The sequence below is a fragment of the Lutra lutra genome, chromosome 7 (assembly GCF_902655055.1).
Source record: "Lutra lutra chromosome 7, mLutLut1.2, whole genome shotgun sequence".
NCBI lineage: Eukaryota > Metazoa > Chordata > Mammalia > Carnivora > Mustelidae > Lutra > Lutra lutra.
In genome coordinates this window covers 73,984,812-73,998,919 of record NC_062284.1, presented here as the reverse complement: position 1 = coordinate 73,998,919, position 14,108 = coordinate 73,984,812, and the positions used below count along the sequence as shown (strand labels likewise).

At 55.2% G+C, this 14,108-nt stretch overlaps 2 protein-coding genes across 2 annotated transcripts; both read right to left on the bottom strand.

The window, feature by feature from the left end:
• Positions 1–1,598: 1,598 nt before the first annotated feature.
• Positions 1,599–4,632, bottom strand: CMTM5 (CKLF like MARVEL transmembrane domain containing 5). Its single transcript, XM_047735722.1, has 5 exons — positions 3,785–4,632; positions 2,898–3,050; positions 2,356–2,448; positions 2,066–2,150; positions 1,599–1,965 (listed from the first exon to the last, which is right to left on the bottom strand). The coding sequence occupies exons 1-5, from the start codon at positions 4,157–4,159 to the stop codon at positions 1,952–1,954; spliced, it is 720 nt and encodes a 239-aa protein (XP_047591678.1). The 5' UTR covers positions 4,160–4,632; the 3' UTR covers positions 1,599–1,951.
• A 47-nt stretch (positions 4,633–4,679) lies between these two features.
• Positions 4,680–8,065, bottom strand: IL25 (interleukin 25). Its single transcript, XM_047735723.1, has 3 exons — positions 7,929–8,065; positions 7,519–7,763; positions 4,680–5,532 (listed from the first exon to the last, which is right to left on the bottom strand). The coding sequence occupies exons 1-3, from the start codon at positions 7,935–7,937 to the stop codon at positions 5,277–5,279; spliced, it is 510 nt and encodes a 169-aa protein (XP_047591679.1). The 5' UTR covers positions 7,938–8,065; the 3' UTR covers positions 4,680–5,276.
• Between the last annotated feature and the right edge of the window lie 6,043 nt (positions 8,066–14,108).

The following is a 14,108-nucleotide window of genomic DNA, read 5'->3' as shown; positions in this document are numbered from 1 at the left end:
CGGCCTCTGTGGTCATGCCTCACCTCGAGGGGAATCCTGGGACGCTGAGGCCAGCTGACACTGAGCCTGAGTCAACAGGCACTGTGGACCAGAGCCAAGCATTGCTTCATTTTGGCCCCTCACACAGGCACAGGTGGGCATGGGTGTATGAGCAGGTACACGCTGTAGATCACACCCCCGCTCTCCCTGAGCACCCACCAGGGACAGTCTCGTCCAGGTCATACTCCTGCCCAGGGGACAGGGCTTGTCCCGGCCCCATTCTGCTCCAGACAAATCCCTGCCCCCTGCTGGGCTTTACAGCAGTTCTCCTAACCACTTTCTCATCCCTGCATCTGGTACCCCCATCTCGTAAAGGGTGCTAGGTAAGCCCCTGCTATGCCTCCCTGAAAGGCTTGGGGTGGCCAATCAGTGCCTAGAGCCCTGAGCATGTGAGCAGAAACCCAGAAAAACACAAAATCCCATTGGTTCTAACCCTGGGGAGGCTGCCTGTGCTGGTGAGGAGCCCCAGACACGAGGACAGGAAAGTTGGAGAAGTCAGACTGAGGCAGGCCCACGACTACCACCTAGGGAAGCAAAGCAGCTCTACTGAAGTTCCAGGGTTCGGGCAGGTCTTGGGGGCTGGGGCCTGCCTCTGGAAGGAGCACCCCAGAAAAAAGGAAGATATTTCAGAGCAGGAGCAAACCAGCATTAGAGGGATAGCAAGCCAGCTTGTATGAGCTGCTGAGTTAGGCCATGTGGTTGAGCAGGGACATCCCTAGTACCCTGGCTGTCATGGGCCAGGCAGGGCTGATTCCTGGACTGTAGCAGTGTCTGTTCTCCAAAAAGCCCCCAGCCCAACCCAACCCTCCCCTAGCATTTGCTGTGGGCAGTCAGGACCATCCTTCACTAGCCTGTCACCTTCCCTGGCTATGAATGCCCAAAGACAGGCCCTCCTGTCACCTGTGAATCCCCCAGGGCCCAGCACAGGGTCTATAGGCAGGAGATGCTCAGGAAATGTTTGCTTGCTGGCAAGCTGGGAGAGCGGACCCGCTGGTGGAGGGAGCTGGAGATGAGGCTGGGCCATTTATTTTCTGAGCTACCGGGAGTTCTGTACCATATCCTGATCACCTGTATAGGTGTTAGGCAAGCTAGGTTCTTGTCCCAGCTCTGTCACAAGTGAAAAAGTCATTTCCTGTAACTGGGCTTGTTTCCTCTTATGTGAAATGAGGGCATTGGACCTGCTGATATCTAAGAGCTCTTCCAGAGCCAGCATCTGGAGGGGTTTTGCCCTCATCTGGTGCCACAGGCTGCCCTCTTTCCTGTGGCCTGCGGGCCAAGTCCTCCCCACACCACAAGGGGGAGCTCTAAACACGCCCCAGGCAAGCACCTGGTTCCAAACCCCTAAGAAACCTGTGTGCACAGGTGCTGCTGGTAGGCACTCACGCAGAGAAGGCTTGAGCCTTCTCAGACACAGGACTCTGGGAGCCCAGCCAGCAGGCCCACCACAAAGCAGCCTGGCACACAGAGATCGTGGAGAGGAAGTGTGGTGTGGAAGGAAGTCTTCCGCACCTTCAGTCCAGTCCCACTTCCTCATGGCTCAGACCTGGTTGCAGAGAAGGGACCATGACCTGCTCCAGGCAGCTTTTTTGTGACTACTCCCTGGTTTTCCTGATCTGCCTAACTCCTAGGGAAGAAAAAGACACCAGCAGGATTCGAATCTTTTAATTTGGGATTGATCAGCTTCTTCCTGCTCTCCCTCCCCAAAACACCCCCTTCCCAGTAGAGCTTCATCGGGAGTCAGATCTCAGAGCACTGAGCCCCACAGACAAGTCCCTGGTGACTTCTCAGGCCAGACTCCATCCCTGAAGGCCTGGCTGGGGGACATTAGGCTGCAGGCTAGAGAATCCAAAGGATCCAAAGGGCTGCTCTGTTCCTTTTGTCTGGCTGGGCCCAGGAGCCAGTTAGCTCAGGGTCACTGCTGGTCCTCTGTGAATATGGAGCCAGGAAGGGAAGGCATGTCAGGATCGGGCACCTGGGGCACAGGGTGGGAGGGGGCACGTCCTTTCCCCATGGCACAGACACTCACCCTGGGTGGTCCTGGGAGCCATCTCGGTCCGGTAGATCTTGAAAGCATCGTAGGCAAAGACGGAAACCAGGATGATGCCAAACACCTGTGGGAGTAGGTGTGTAGGAGCTGGGATGACACAGAGAAAGCCGCTGGCCATCATGTACAAGGGAGAGGGAGGTGGGCGGGATGGGGCACTGTGTGAACCAGAGCCCAGGGCCCCAGCTTGGGCTTGTGGGGAGGCACCAACAGTGTGCAAACACCAGCCAGGGGTCCCAAGGGCCTGGGGAGCTCTGTAGGCCTGGACTCACAAAAGCAGCAATGGCAGCTCCATCCCGGGAGGTCACAGCTGCAAAGGAGACCACCAGGAAGATGATGATGGCACTGACACAGCGGAGGAAGTCCTGGGGGATGGGGGGGGGCAGGGTCAAAGGGAAGTCGGAGGGCAAGAGAACATCATCCTGAGGTTTTCCAGGCCAGTCAGTGACTTCATCCCAGGCCCTGTGAATCCCTACATGGCGAAACCCCTGGGCACAATATGAAGCACTTGCAAGAGATACAGAGAGCGTGATTGAGCCAGGGAAGGGATGCAGGTGAATGCAGAGCGGCCAGGACTAGGAGCCAGGACCCTGGGCCAGGGGGAGGTGGGCAGGGCTGGCGCAGGCCGACCAGGGGCCCAGGGCAGGGCCGGGGCTGGGGTGGGAGCTTCAGTGAGTGGGAGAGCAGCTCTAAGTGATTGTGTAGGAGCTGGGCCCCGTACTGACCCAGGGAAAGGAGAGAGGCTGGGAGGGAAAAGGGAAATTTCACCTTCAAGAAGTAAGGGACCAGAATGTGGTAGGGCAGAGTCCCTCACCAGACAGGGCCAGTTCAGCCGATCGAAGCGCAGGTAGTACTGGGTGGCGTAGAGGAAGAGGAAGGCGAGCGTGATGAAGAACTCCAGCAGTGCTGCGGCCATGTAGGCGGAGATGGAGGCCGTGAAGCAGATGAAGATGACGAAGGTCAGGGCCTGCAGGACCCGGGGTGTGAAGCTTGCCAGGAAGGGGACACAGGCCTAGCCAGATTTTTTTGCCTTCCCTCCTCGGAAACTCCCTCGGGCTGCCCCCAACACCCATTCTTGCCGGTCTACCCACCCCTGGTAGCGGGAGCCACACTCCAGGGCGCTGGCGCCTCGAGGGCAGTCTCCAAGCTTCCCAACTCCCCCTGTCCAGGACCCCAGCAGTTTGACCAAGCTGCACCCCTCCAGGGGGCACCATTCTATGGAACCCACAGAAGAGGTGTCCTGCTGAAAGCCCAGGGTAACAGGGTGCACACCAGCCTGTCCGGTTCCACACCAAAAGACAAGATTTAGAAGACAGTAGTTCCACAGTGGACTCTAAGGGTCCCTTCAGCTCTGGCGATGTCGCTGACACATACACACGGACTTAGGATGACACTCAGGTTTTGCTAAGTGACAGGGGAAGATCCTGCCCCGAGAACAGGTGTTCATGGGGAGCAGATGCAGATAAAGTCTTGTACTAACTTCAGCTCTTCCTGCGGCCGCTGAAGCTGCTGTAAGGGCCTTCAGAGGGAGAGGCAGCCAGAGGAGGAGGGCAGGGTAGCCGGGGCAGGAGCGGTGTCCAGAGAGCCCCGGAAAGAAGACCACCCAAGGGGTATGCCCAGTGAGGGCACTGAGCAGGGAGAGGGGGGAGTGAGATCATACTGGGAGAGATGGAAGCGCCAGGTCGGGGAGGTGGCTGTTACCAGCTCGGTTTCCAGCAGGATGCCTTTGAGGGAGGAGAGGAAAGTCTTGTCCACAGCGAAGCCCTGGAGCCCCGCAGCTGCCCCCTCCGCAGGGAGCCCATCCCGGCGATCCCGAGCACTGAGCATCTCCGTGGGGCCCACCAGGCACAGCCCCCACTGCCACCAGCCTGAGAAGGGAACTGGGAAAACAGAAACCTGGAGAGATGGGGAAGCAAACAGAAGCAGGGAGGCACTTGGAGAAACCTGCAAGAAAAGCGGGGAGGTCGGCCGAGGGGCCGCCAAGGAGCCTCGCTCAGCCAGACGGGCCTTCTCCCAGCTGCCCAGAGTGCCCCTGCTGGTGCCTGCACCGTCTCCACCCCACCCCGGGAAGCACATGGGGAGGGCAGGGGAGGAGCGGGGAGGAGTGGTCAGCCCTCTGGTTGCTAGAGCCCAACCCGGCCTAGAGAAGGAGAGCAGGGAGGAGGGGGGAAAGGAGGAGGTCCACACAGAAACTGGGAGGAGCTGGGAGGTAAGCTGAGAATCTGAGCTAGACCAGGAGCCCCCCAAGGATCCAAGCCTGAAGAAGTTTACATCCCCCTCCCCTAATTCCCCTCTTTCTGGCTGTCCTTTTCCCCTTTTCCTTTTAGGGAGGGTGGGAGCTGGAGCCCGGCCCAGGCAGCACCCCCCTGGCCCAGGCTGTAGCAGCCAAGAGTGAGGACAAAGGCAGATTGTTGGGGGGACAAGGTGGCGCTGTGTGCCTGCTGTAGTGCCTCAATGGGCCTCTGTCTCTCCAGCATGCCAGGAGGGCAGTCTGACCCCCACCCCAGTGCTCAGGGGTAGGCCAGGGAGCCAGAGAAGGGGAGGGACTGGAGGCCACAGTGGAAACTCTGGAAGGCAGAAGGACAGGGTAGTAGGTAAGATCTGACCATGGGGAAGAGAAGGGGCCAGGCTGGGGAGCCTGGTGTTCAGGCACCGGGGACGCCAAGATAAATTAGACCATTTTGAATACAGATTATTTATTTGGGTAAGTCTCTCCATGCTCAATAACAGCCTCTTCCTCAGAGCCTAGTAACTGCACCAAGGTATGTGCAAAGTAGATGTCACTGAGTGACGGACGGGTGGATGGATGGACGGACAGATGGACAGACGGATGAACACATGAAATGATGGGCTCTCCATTGGCAAAGGGGAAAGGAGCAAGAAAGTGCTTGTGCCGTGCCAGGGCAGCTGGGGATGGGAGAAAAGGAAGAGACGGGTGGTCTTTGGAGCCTTAAAGACTTTTCCCAAGAGGAAATGCCAGGAGGTCCTCTTCCCGTGGCTGTAAGCATCTCTGCTGCTTCGCCCCGCCTTTCCCATCCACTCTAAAAAGTGAAACGTGCAGTTCCCCCGAAAGTCCCCGATCCTGTCCCACAGTCTTGCTGCTCCAAGTAGTTCTTTGGAGGGGCTGAGCACTCAGGCATCCTGGCTCACCATGGCGGGTGGTCCGACCGGGAACCGGGCACGGGCAGCATGACTAGGCCATCACTCGCGGCCGCACACACACACAAGCCAAGGAGACCTGATAGAGCCGCTGCTCCAGGCAGTAGCCATCCTGGGCGCCTTGCTCGCCGGGACATGGCCTCCGGTAGAAGACGGTCTGGTTGTGGTAGAGCAACTCCGAGTTGCCCAGGGGGTCCATGTGGGAGCCCGTCTGGAGGCTGACGCAGTGTGGACACAGGCAGCGGGCATGGTACAGGTCCTGGGGGAGCCGGTTCAAGTCCCGGTCCAACCTGTGGAGGAGGCACTGGTCAGACTCTGGAGGGAGGCTGGCGGGGCAGGCAGGCAGGGGATGGGGCCGGGGAGGGGCTGGGGTGGGACCCCCCCGACTCAGGTTTTACCCTCCCCCCCACTCAGCTCTTGTACGCACTTGCTGAGTGACTTTCAACAAGTCACCCCCTCCTCTCTGGGATTTATTTTCCCCCACCGGTAGAGAGGGGCAGGGAAGGAGGGGTGGTTTTCTGGTCCCGGAGCCATGTGGAGGCCCCCCAGACAAGCTCTGCTTCCATCTCATGTACATCCGGCATGAGGTTACTTTTTGTAATTGTTACTACATTTTTAGGACTTTTAAAAATTATTATTATAAAGTAAAAACCGCTCTTATATCCAAGTATGAAACACTGTAAAGTGAAGACAGTCAGTCTCCCTACCAGTCCCTCTCCCCAGAGGGAGCCGCTGTCGACCAGTGCCTGCATATCCTTCCAGACACTTTCCTGCATCTACTATAAGCACATGTAAGTATGCATGGTAAGATTTATTTATTTATTCTGAAAGGGTTTTGTGGCCAAAACAAGACTCGAAATGTAGACGCTCCAAAGGTCTGGACCTCCCAAAGGCTAACAGGAAACAGCCTCTGGGTTGCAAGACCGTTCTCCATGCAGACAAGCCCTCACGAGCTGGGGCTCAGCTAGAGCCGCCTTTCCCAGGGTGGGTTCCCTAATAAGTACTCTACACGAAAAGGGGCCTGGGGCCAAATGAGTTTGGGAAATGCTGAATTTACAGTTTCTCTTCTGCAGACTTCTTGCAACTTTGAACATGCTGAGCACATTATGAATCTCTGAGGTGTGAGGGCTGCATCAGGTGTCCCACACTTAACTGTCATCACTTTTTTCTGAGGAGCAGCCTGTGGAACGAGTATGGCAAAGAATACTTTGCGGGAAGATCAGCCAAGTAGTCATCAGGGGCTCATGGCCTCCAAATGAGGGGTCTGGACCCCAGCCAGGTCAGCCCTCTGGCACCCAGCCTCCCCAGAGGGGCTCCCTGCCTCGTTGGATTTAGCCCGGGACCCAGCCAGACTTCTGAGACCACCTCAAAGCATGATGACCTGGAGTCTCTACCAGGGATCTGGTCTCACCCAAAGCTGACCTTCTCCCTACCCACCGAAATTGTCCACCATCCCCAAAGCCAAGGACGAGCCAGAATTAGACTTACGAAGAATGCAAACACAGGCACCCCAAGAAGACACAAGACAAGGATCCCTAAGGCCCTAATTTTTAATATTTTGAGTCATTGTCCCAATTTCACTGCTTCCTAATACATGTTACATCATGGCACCAAGAGAGAATTTTAGGATTTGTGTGGCACACTGAATGGAAGAGTAAGACTGCCCATAACCAAAGAAAACCATCCCAGTGTTCTGGCTACCCTCAGAGCAGAAGGTTTCACTAACTTGGTACACTTACAGCCCCCCTAGGGACTGGGTCACTTGTAGTGGGTATTGGGGTGCTTCATGCCTTTTTCATACCCTCATTTCCTGATATTTCAGTTAGAAAAACATGTTCCATTGTAGGGACAGAAGAGGAAGGAGGAGGAGATGGGGGAGGAGGAGGGGTAGAAGAAGAGAGGAAAAGGAGAGAACCAACCTTTCCGGTACTAAGTATAGATTTTACACACATTATTTCATCAGATCTGCACGTTGGCCTGGGGGGTCTTACGTCATTTTACAGACATTGGCCTGGGGTGGGGGATGGTGTCTTATATCATTTTACAGATGAAAAAAAAAACAGCTTTGAAACCTTGAGGAAGTAGCTCAAAGTCACCCACTAAGAGTGGGAGCTAGCACCCAGACTAGGCCTTGCCTGAAGCCTCTACCTTTATGGCCTCTCTGAGATAAAAGGGGGTGTGGGCCAGCTGGACTTGGATGGAACCCCTCCCCCAATCCCCTCCCATACACCCTGATGGCCCACGTGCTGGCATTTGCGAGGGGGCAGCAGACTCACTCATATCTCCAGGGAGAGATAGACCTGCTGTTGAGGGGTCCATCTTCACTGGCCCTGCAGGATTCTGGGTGGTGGGTGAGGCCCGTGGCCTCTCGGGGGAACTTGAGCACAGTGTTCCCCATCAGCCACTCGTGAGCGGGATCCTGCCTTTTGCCGGGGCAGCAGCTGGGCCAGTGGGCGCAGTCCTTCCGGATGCGAAAATTGAGGCTGTGGGTTCCCATGGCCATGACCAAGAACACGATCACCTACAGGAAAAGGCCAATGAGAGAACTGCTCTCAAACAATCAGGGTGCACCCTCCCCAGCTGTTCTCTAAGAGCTCCACCTGGCCCCTGGCCCCCAGCCCCAGCCCCAGCCCTGGAGCCTGGCCTCTCTCCACCCTCAGCACCTGTGCGGCCCCTTCACACTCACCTGGTTCATGTCTGATGCTGCTCGCCCAGCCACAGTGCCGCACTGGCTGACAGGTGGGGCCTTGTGGAAGCAGGCTGACTGGAGCAGCTGTGGCGTCCTGGTTTTATTTTCAGCAAACCTGTTTTGTTTATTCAAATTTATTTCCACGACCTTTTGGAGGGAGTGACCTGACATTAAAAAACAAAACAAAAAAAACCTGAAAGTGTTTCCAAAAGCTGCTCAAATGTTATATTCATGGAAGTTGTAATTCACATCACACCTTGGGATCCTATTGGGAAAAATCTGTTCTTTGCACCTTTCAGGGTGTGGGGTCAAAGTAATAGTACTCTGCCATTCTGGGCACTGGAGAACTGGTGTTATGGGAATTCCCCTGTTTGGCTTGGTACCCCAAATTAGGGAACATCATCTGTTCTGTCTTCAAGAGGCCTCATTCCTATGCCCTCATCCAGGGCCTTGTCTCTGCCATTCCCTTTCTTCTCAGACAGCCATCTGGTCACCCACCTTAATGAACATTTCCCTCTATCTCCTTTGACCCTCAACCCTTCTGTTCTCTGACCTCTTTCTCGCTTTCGATGACCCCAACATCTAGGACCCCCATCACCTAAGGCATCTTTCTCATTGTCCGTTACCCACTTCCCCTCACCCACTCCAGTGGCTGCTCCATGCCCCATCCCACCCTGTCCTGATCTCCTCTGGGCCAGGGATGCAGGCCTAACCCCACAGGACTGCCTGGAATGCCTTGACCCCATCAGTTTGTCAGCTGGACGTGTAGGGTCTGATGGAAGAAGATGTGGGTGGTTGCTTCCATTGCATAAATGATGTGAAGCCAGGAAGAGGAAGGGCTTGGTTGTTAACAGCCTCACCTATGGCCCAGCAGGAGATCCCAGTTCCAGAACGGACCTGCCCCTACCCCCACTCCCAAGGCACTGGGGACAAGGGCCGGCCGTAGCAGGTAGCTGCCCGTCTAGGGTCATGGGGCAAGTCCACCCAAGCTCAGCCAGCTCCATGGGCCACTGTCGGCCAGGAGGGGGCATACATGCTTAGAAGTGTTTTAACTAGGCCTGACCCCGAAGACATGAGTCAGCCTGGGGTCACCCCTCCGGGGAGACACAGTGCTTAAAGCAGGCCACCTACTTCCCTCCAAGCCTTTCCTCTCCATCCTTGCCCATCCATCCCCCTCATCCCCCACACCCACAACCCACCCTTCCCAACACACTCATACACAGACATCTAGAAAACATCTAGAATGATGTTTTCTGATTTGCATGTGCTTTCCCTTAGAAAATACTCCTCTAGTAACCAAGGACTCAGAAAATAAACAAAGGGACCCAGGAATAAGTTAAACTGCAGAATGAGGAGGAATCCTTCAAATGCTGTAGGGCAAAGCAGCCCCAGAGCGGAGGAGTGATGAGATCAGGTTGGGGGGGGCGGTCTGGAGAATTGGAGAAGCTGTTCTGGTGGGTTTGAGGAAACCTGGTACTGGGGGTGAAGTGGGGGTTTAGGGGAAACAGGTGGTGGCTGGGGGAGCAGGAGCTCTTAGGAAAAGCACTGAGGTGAGGAACACATCACCCACTCCCATCGCCCTGCTGTCTGCCCTATGCTCCCCCACACCCTCTAGCTTCTGTGTGCCATGGGACCTCGGCTCCTGGGTGTCACGTGCCAGGATAGGGCCCTGTACCTGCAGCAGCTCATTTTATCCTTAAAACGAAATGATGAGATGGAAACTTGTATCCCCATATTACAGATGACACAACTAAGACCCAAAGAAATTTAGTAACCTGCCCAAGGTTGTATAGTTAGGGACAGAGCTGGCTTTTTACCCCAGCCCTGACCGGTTCCAAATCTAACCTCCTGGCACGCAGGAGCCACACTGGACTGACCCCTAGTCAGCTGCAAATGGAAGAAAGGCCCTCCCCCTCCTCACTCTCCATCTGTGCTTTCCTGCTTACCCAGGCTTGGGCCAGGACAGGTCTCACCTGAACCTGCCAGAGGCCGGGGACATTCCTGTCCGCTTGGGCACTCAGCCCTGCTGGAGGGGACCCACCGCTCTAGCTCCATATTCCCCATGCCTGGCACATGGCTTTTGGGGGTTCTGGAGAAACCCTTAACCCCAGAAAAGGCTGTGAGGGGCCACTGCTCTTCCACAAGAGCTGGATCCCTGTGGGAGCCCCGCAAACCAATGAGAGCCTCAGAGATTCACATTGACCCAGATCTTCCCATCTTGGCCCTGTCCAGGAGGGGGTGCTCAAAAGAGCTGGCAGTGATCCCAGCTGCTTGTTGGTGCTGCCAGAGACCCACACTGCCCTTCAGGAGAGGCCTTTGGGGTGTCCTCTTCCCTCTGTACCAGGACATCCTGAAGAAAGCCCTATGAGGCAGAGGGAAGGCCCCTGCGAGCACACAGTTGCCCCCAGGGCTGGCCTTTCCCCCATTGTGGTGATCGGCTCTGACCTGAGAACCTGGGCTCTGAGTCACATGCACCCCACCCCTCCGGTTTGCTCAGCCTCCGTCCTTATCTCCTCACCGCTCTGTGGGATTCCTTTGGGTGATTCCCTGCCATGAGAAACATTTTCCAGAGGGTTTTCCTCCTGGGGGAACTAATTTTGGAATCCCTGAGTCATTTCAGCTTCCAGGGAATCCTTGGGGGCGTGGGGAGATAGGGGTGACAATGGGAAGAATGCAGAAGGCGGAAGCATAGGAAAGTTCACCTCACACCTGTCCTCACTTGCCTGGGCATGGGCCCACAGCCAGAGGGGCCTGACAGAGCCCCTGGGAGGAGGGATCAGCACCCAGCAGGGCAGGGCAGGGGAGATGGGATGGAAAGTATCCCCACCATGAGGCCCTGGGGGCTTTCAGGAAGCTAGAATGTGGCTGTCCTGCCCTTCCACAGAAAGACAGCCCAGTCCTCCCCTGCTGCCTTGAAGTCCTACCCCTGCCTCTGGTCATTTCTTGACCTTGAGCCCTCTCTGGACCTTTCTCCTCCTGTGTAGACACGCTTGTGGTTATTTTGGTTTTGTTTTGTTTTTCGGTTTTGAGAGGGTAACCTGGTTGACCACAAAAGCGCCAACAAGCTCAGCCACTCTGGACCTCAGCTACCACTGAAACCACAGGGCTCAGCAGGGTCTTCACAAGCCTGTTGGCACATGCCTGATGGGAAGGCCCCGCACCAGCAGTTAAAATGCTGAAACACTTCTCTCCCCACCAGTAAATCCATACATACTGTCCTCGGCCCTGGGGTCCACCTCCTGGATCAGAAGCTGCCTGTGAGCCAGCAATGGGGCCCTCTAGAGTACTGCTCCAGCGCCCTGATTAGTTAGCGATAATGGTACTGGTAGTTTGTTATTTGTAGTATCACCTGTAGTTACGAAGATGCTTAGGCTTGGGAGCCTGCCTTCAAAGAGAACCTTGTGTGGGGCGCCTGCGTGGCTCAGTCAAAGTGTCCGACTCTTGGTTTCAGCTCAGGTCATGATCTCCCCGGGGATCTTGAGATCAAGCCCCATGTCAGGTTCCATACTCAGAGGGGAGTCTGCTTGAGATTCTTTTCCTCTCCCTGCCCCCCCCAAATAAATAAGCGAGTCTTTAAGAAATAAAGGGAAATGGGGCGCCTGGGTGGCTCAGTGGGGTAAAGCCTCTGCCTTCGGCTCAGGTCATGGTCCCAGGGTCCTGGGATCGAGCCCCGCGTCGGGCTCTCTGCTCCGCAGGGAGCCTGCTTCCTCCCCTCTCTCTGCCTGCCTCTCTGCCTACTTGTGATCTCTCTCTGTCAAATAAATAAATAAAATCCTTTAAAAAAAAAAAAAAGAAAGGGAATTAAAAAAAAAAAAGGAATAAGAGAGAAACTTGTCTGGCCTGGGAGACACATGGAAAATCTGGGTGCACTGGGCAAATAGCCCCACAACTCTTTCCCCTCAGCCCAGTGCTGGTGACACCTATGGAAGCCCTGGTCTTACTCAGATTTGTCCTAGGGTCACAGCTGCCCTGTTCCTTCATCCACTCAGCTGGTAGTTACTGAGCACCAGTAGAGGCCAGGCACTATTCTGAATGCTACGAGGACAGAGGAGGACAAGCCAGATAAGATCTCTGCCTCGTGAAGCTTACGTTTTAGGAGACAGATGATAAACAAGGAAACCAGATCACGTCTGATAATCGTTAGTGCTATGAAGAAAACGCAGCAGTGTTCTGAGATAGGAGGCTGAGGGGAGTGGAAGGAGGGTGCCGCTCAGACTTGCAAAGCCAGGGAAGGCCTTTCTGAGGGTGAGGAATTTGACATGACGATGGAAAGCAGGTGGGGGAAGAGTGGTCTAGACAGAGGCAGCAGGACAGACAGAGTCCTAGAGGTGGGAAAGAGCTGGAAGTATCTGAGAGCCAGAAAGGACAATGTGGGTGGAAAACAAAGGATAGGGGAGAGCGGGATGAGATAAAGTAACAAGGTGGGCAGTGGCCAGATCACAGAGGGTCTTACTGGTTGTGACAGAGCGTTTGGACTTTATTTCAAGGTCCTGACTGAATTCAAGCATGGTCTATGTGATGTGAGTTTCTCAAGGACACACACTGCGTCTTTGACCTGCAGCTGCCTCCATGGGGCTGGCCTCAAATAGCAATAATAATAGTTGCTTTTATCCAACATTTAACAGCAGGGCAAGGCACTGTTCTCAGGAATCTCTTAATCTTCACAGAAAGCCTGATGCTATTGATTTCATTATTATCCCCACTTTACAGACAGGGAACCAGAGGCTCCAAGAGGTCTTGCCAAGTTCACTAAAAGTGTTGAAACAGGATTAGAACTCAGGCAATCTGGTTGCTGTGGGGTCCCAAGAGAGGAGAACTGGAAAAAGCCCTGAGTACCTGCGTTTTGAGTAGCACAGGGAGCAAGAATAGTCATGATAAGGGATGGGAGAAACCAGCAGTTGGCCCTGCTGGGAAGCGGGGAGAAACCAGCAGTTGGCCCTGCTGGGAAGCGGGGAGAAACCAGCAGTTGGCCCTGCTGGGAAGCGGGGAGAACTTGGGGCCCAGAAAGCCAGATGGAAGGGTTCCTTCCCTGTTATCCTTGGGATATGGTCCAGGCAAGCCCTCAAGTGGAGGGCCCAGCTACCTGAGGCAGCCGCCCACCACCCACCCGGGATCTAACTACCCAGCCTGGGTTCCACCCAACCTCACCTGGAGCCCAGAGCTCTCCCTGAACAAGGTACAATCTCCTTAAACCCCTGCAAAGGAGAAGGCAGAGATGAGATAAGGACCGGGAAAAGGCTCCTCCTGGCCTCAACAAAGGACTGTGGGGAGGTGGGGGCGGGGCCAGGGAGCCAAGGTGAGGAAAAGCCATGGAGGGAGAACTCTGTGCTATAGGCATTTTACATATTTTTGCTCTTCACCAAAGACACTGCTGCAGATCAGGACCTGAGACTCAGAGACTTTACATAACTGGACCAAGGTCACACAGCTAATAAACCGGGGATTCATTCCTGAGTGTGACTGGCTCCCTTCCATGCCTGGGCCTCCCAGAAGCACAGTGTTGTTTTCCTGCAGGTTTGTACTCAGCTCCCCCTCACCTACATTTATTTCCCTGGGCACTGAGCTCAGGCAGTGAGCCCCAAAGCCCACCTCCCAGACCACCATTCTGCCTGCCCCTCTTTCCTGCCTAGTCCTGCCTCTTCGCCACTGTCTTCTTCTCCTTGTGCCTCTCTGAACATTCATCTTTGGGAATTGGATTTCCTGCCCACCTCCATCTTGGCCCCAGTTTACTCTTGGCAGTCCCTGGGCGGAGCAAAGCAAGTCACTCCCCAGCATCTGAATGTCTGTGTTCCAGGCAGCCAGGCGCCCCCAGGACTGGGGTCTGGAGGAGATTGGACTGGGCTGGAGCTGGGATGTGGAGCTCTCCCTCCCTACAAATCCATCTGGAAATTTGTAAGTTTCTCTACCATCCTAAGGAGTCTAAGTCTATTTAGAATTCCCAGGCCCATTCTCAGGTCTGTGAGCCAAGCCCAGCAACCAATACTGTACTGTCCATCCCCACGCTCACCCCAGAATCTTTTCCTAACCCACCCTACTTCTCCCCTCTGCATAGGATTCTTCACAGGTCCTAGGTGACAGGGAGAGGGAGACAGGGCTGGTGGCCCCCTCCCCTGCTAGGAAATGCCTGGATGTGTGGGCCTGTGTAATGTGAGGAGAGAAAGAGGGGAGCACCTGTTC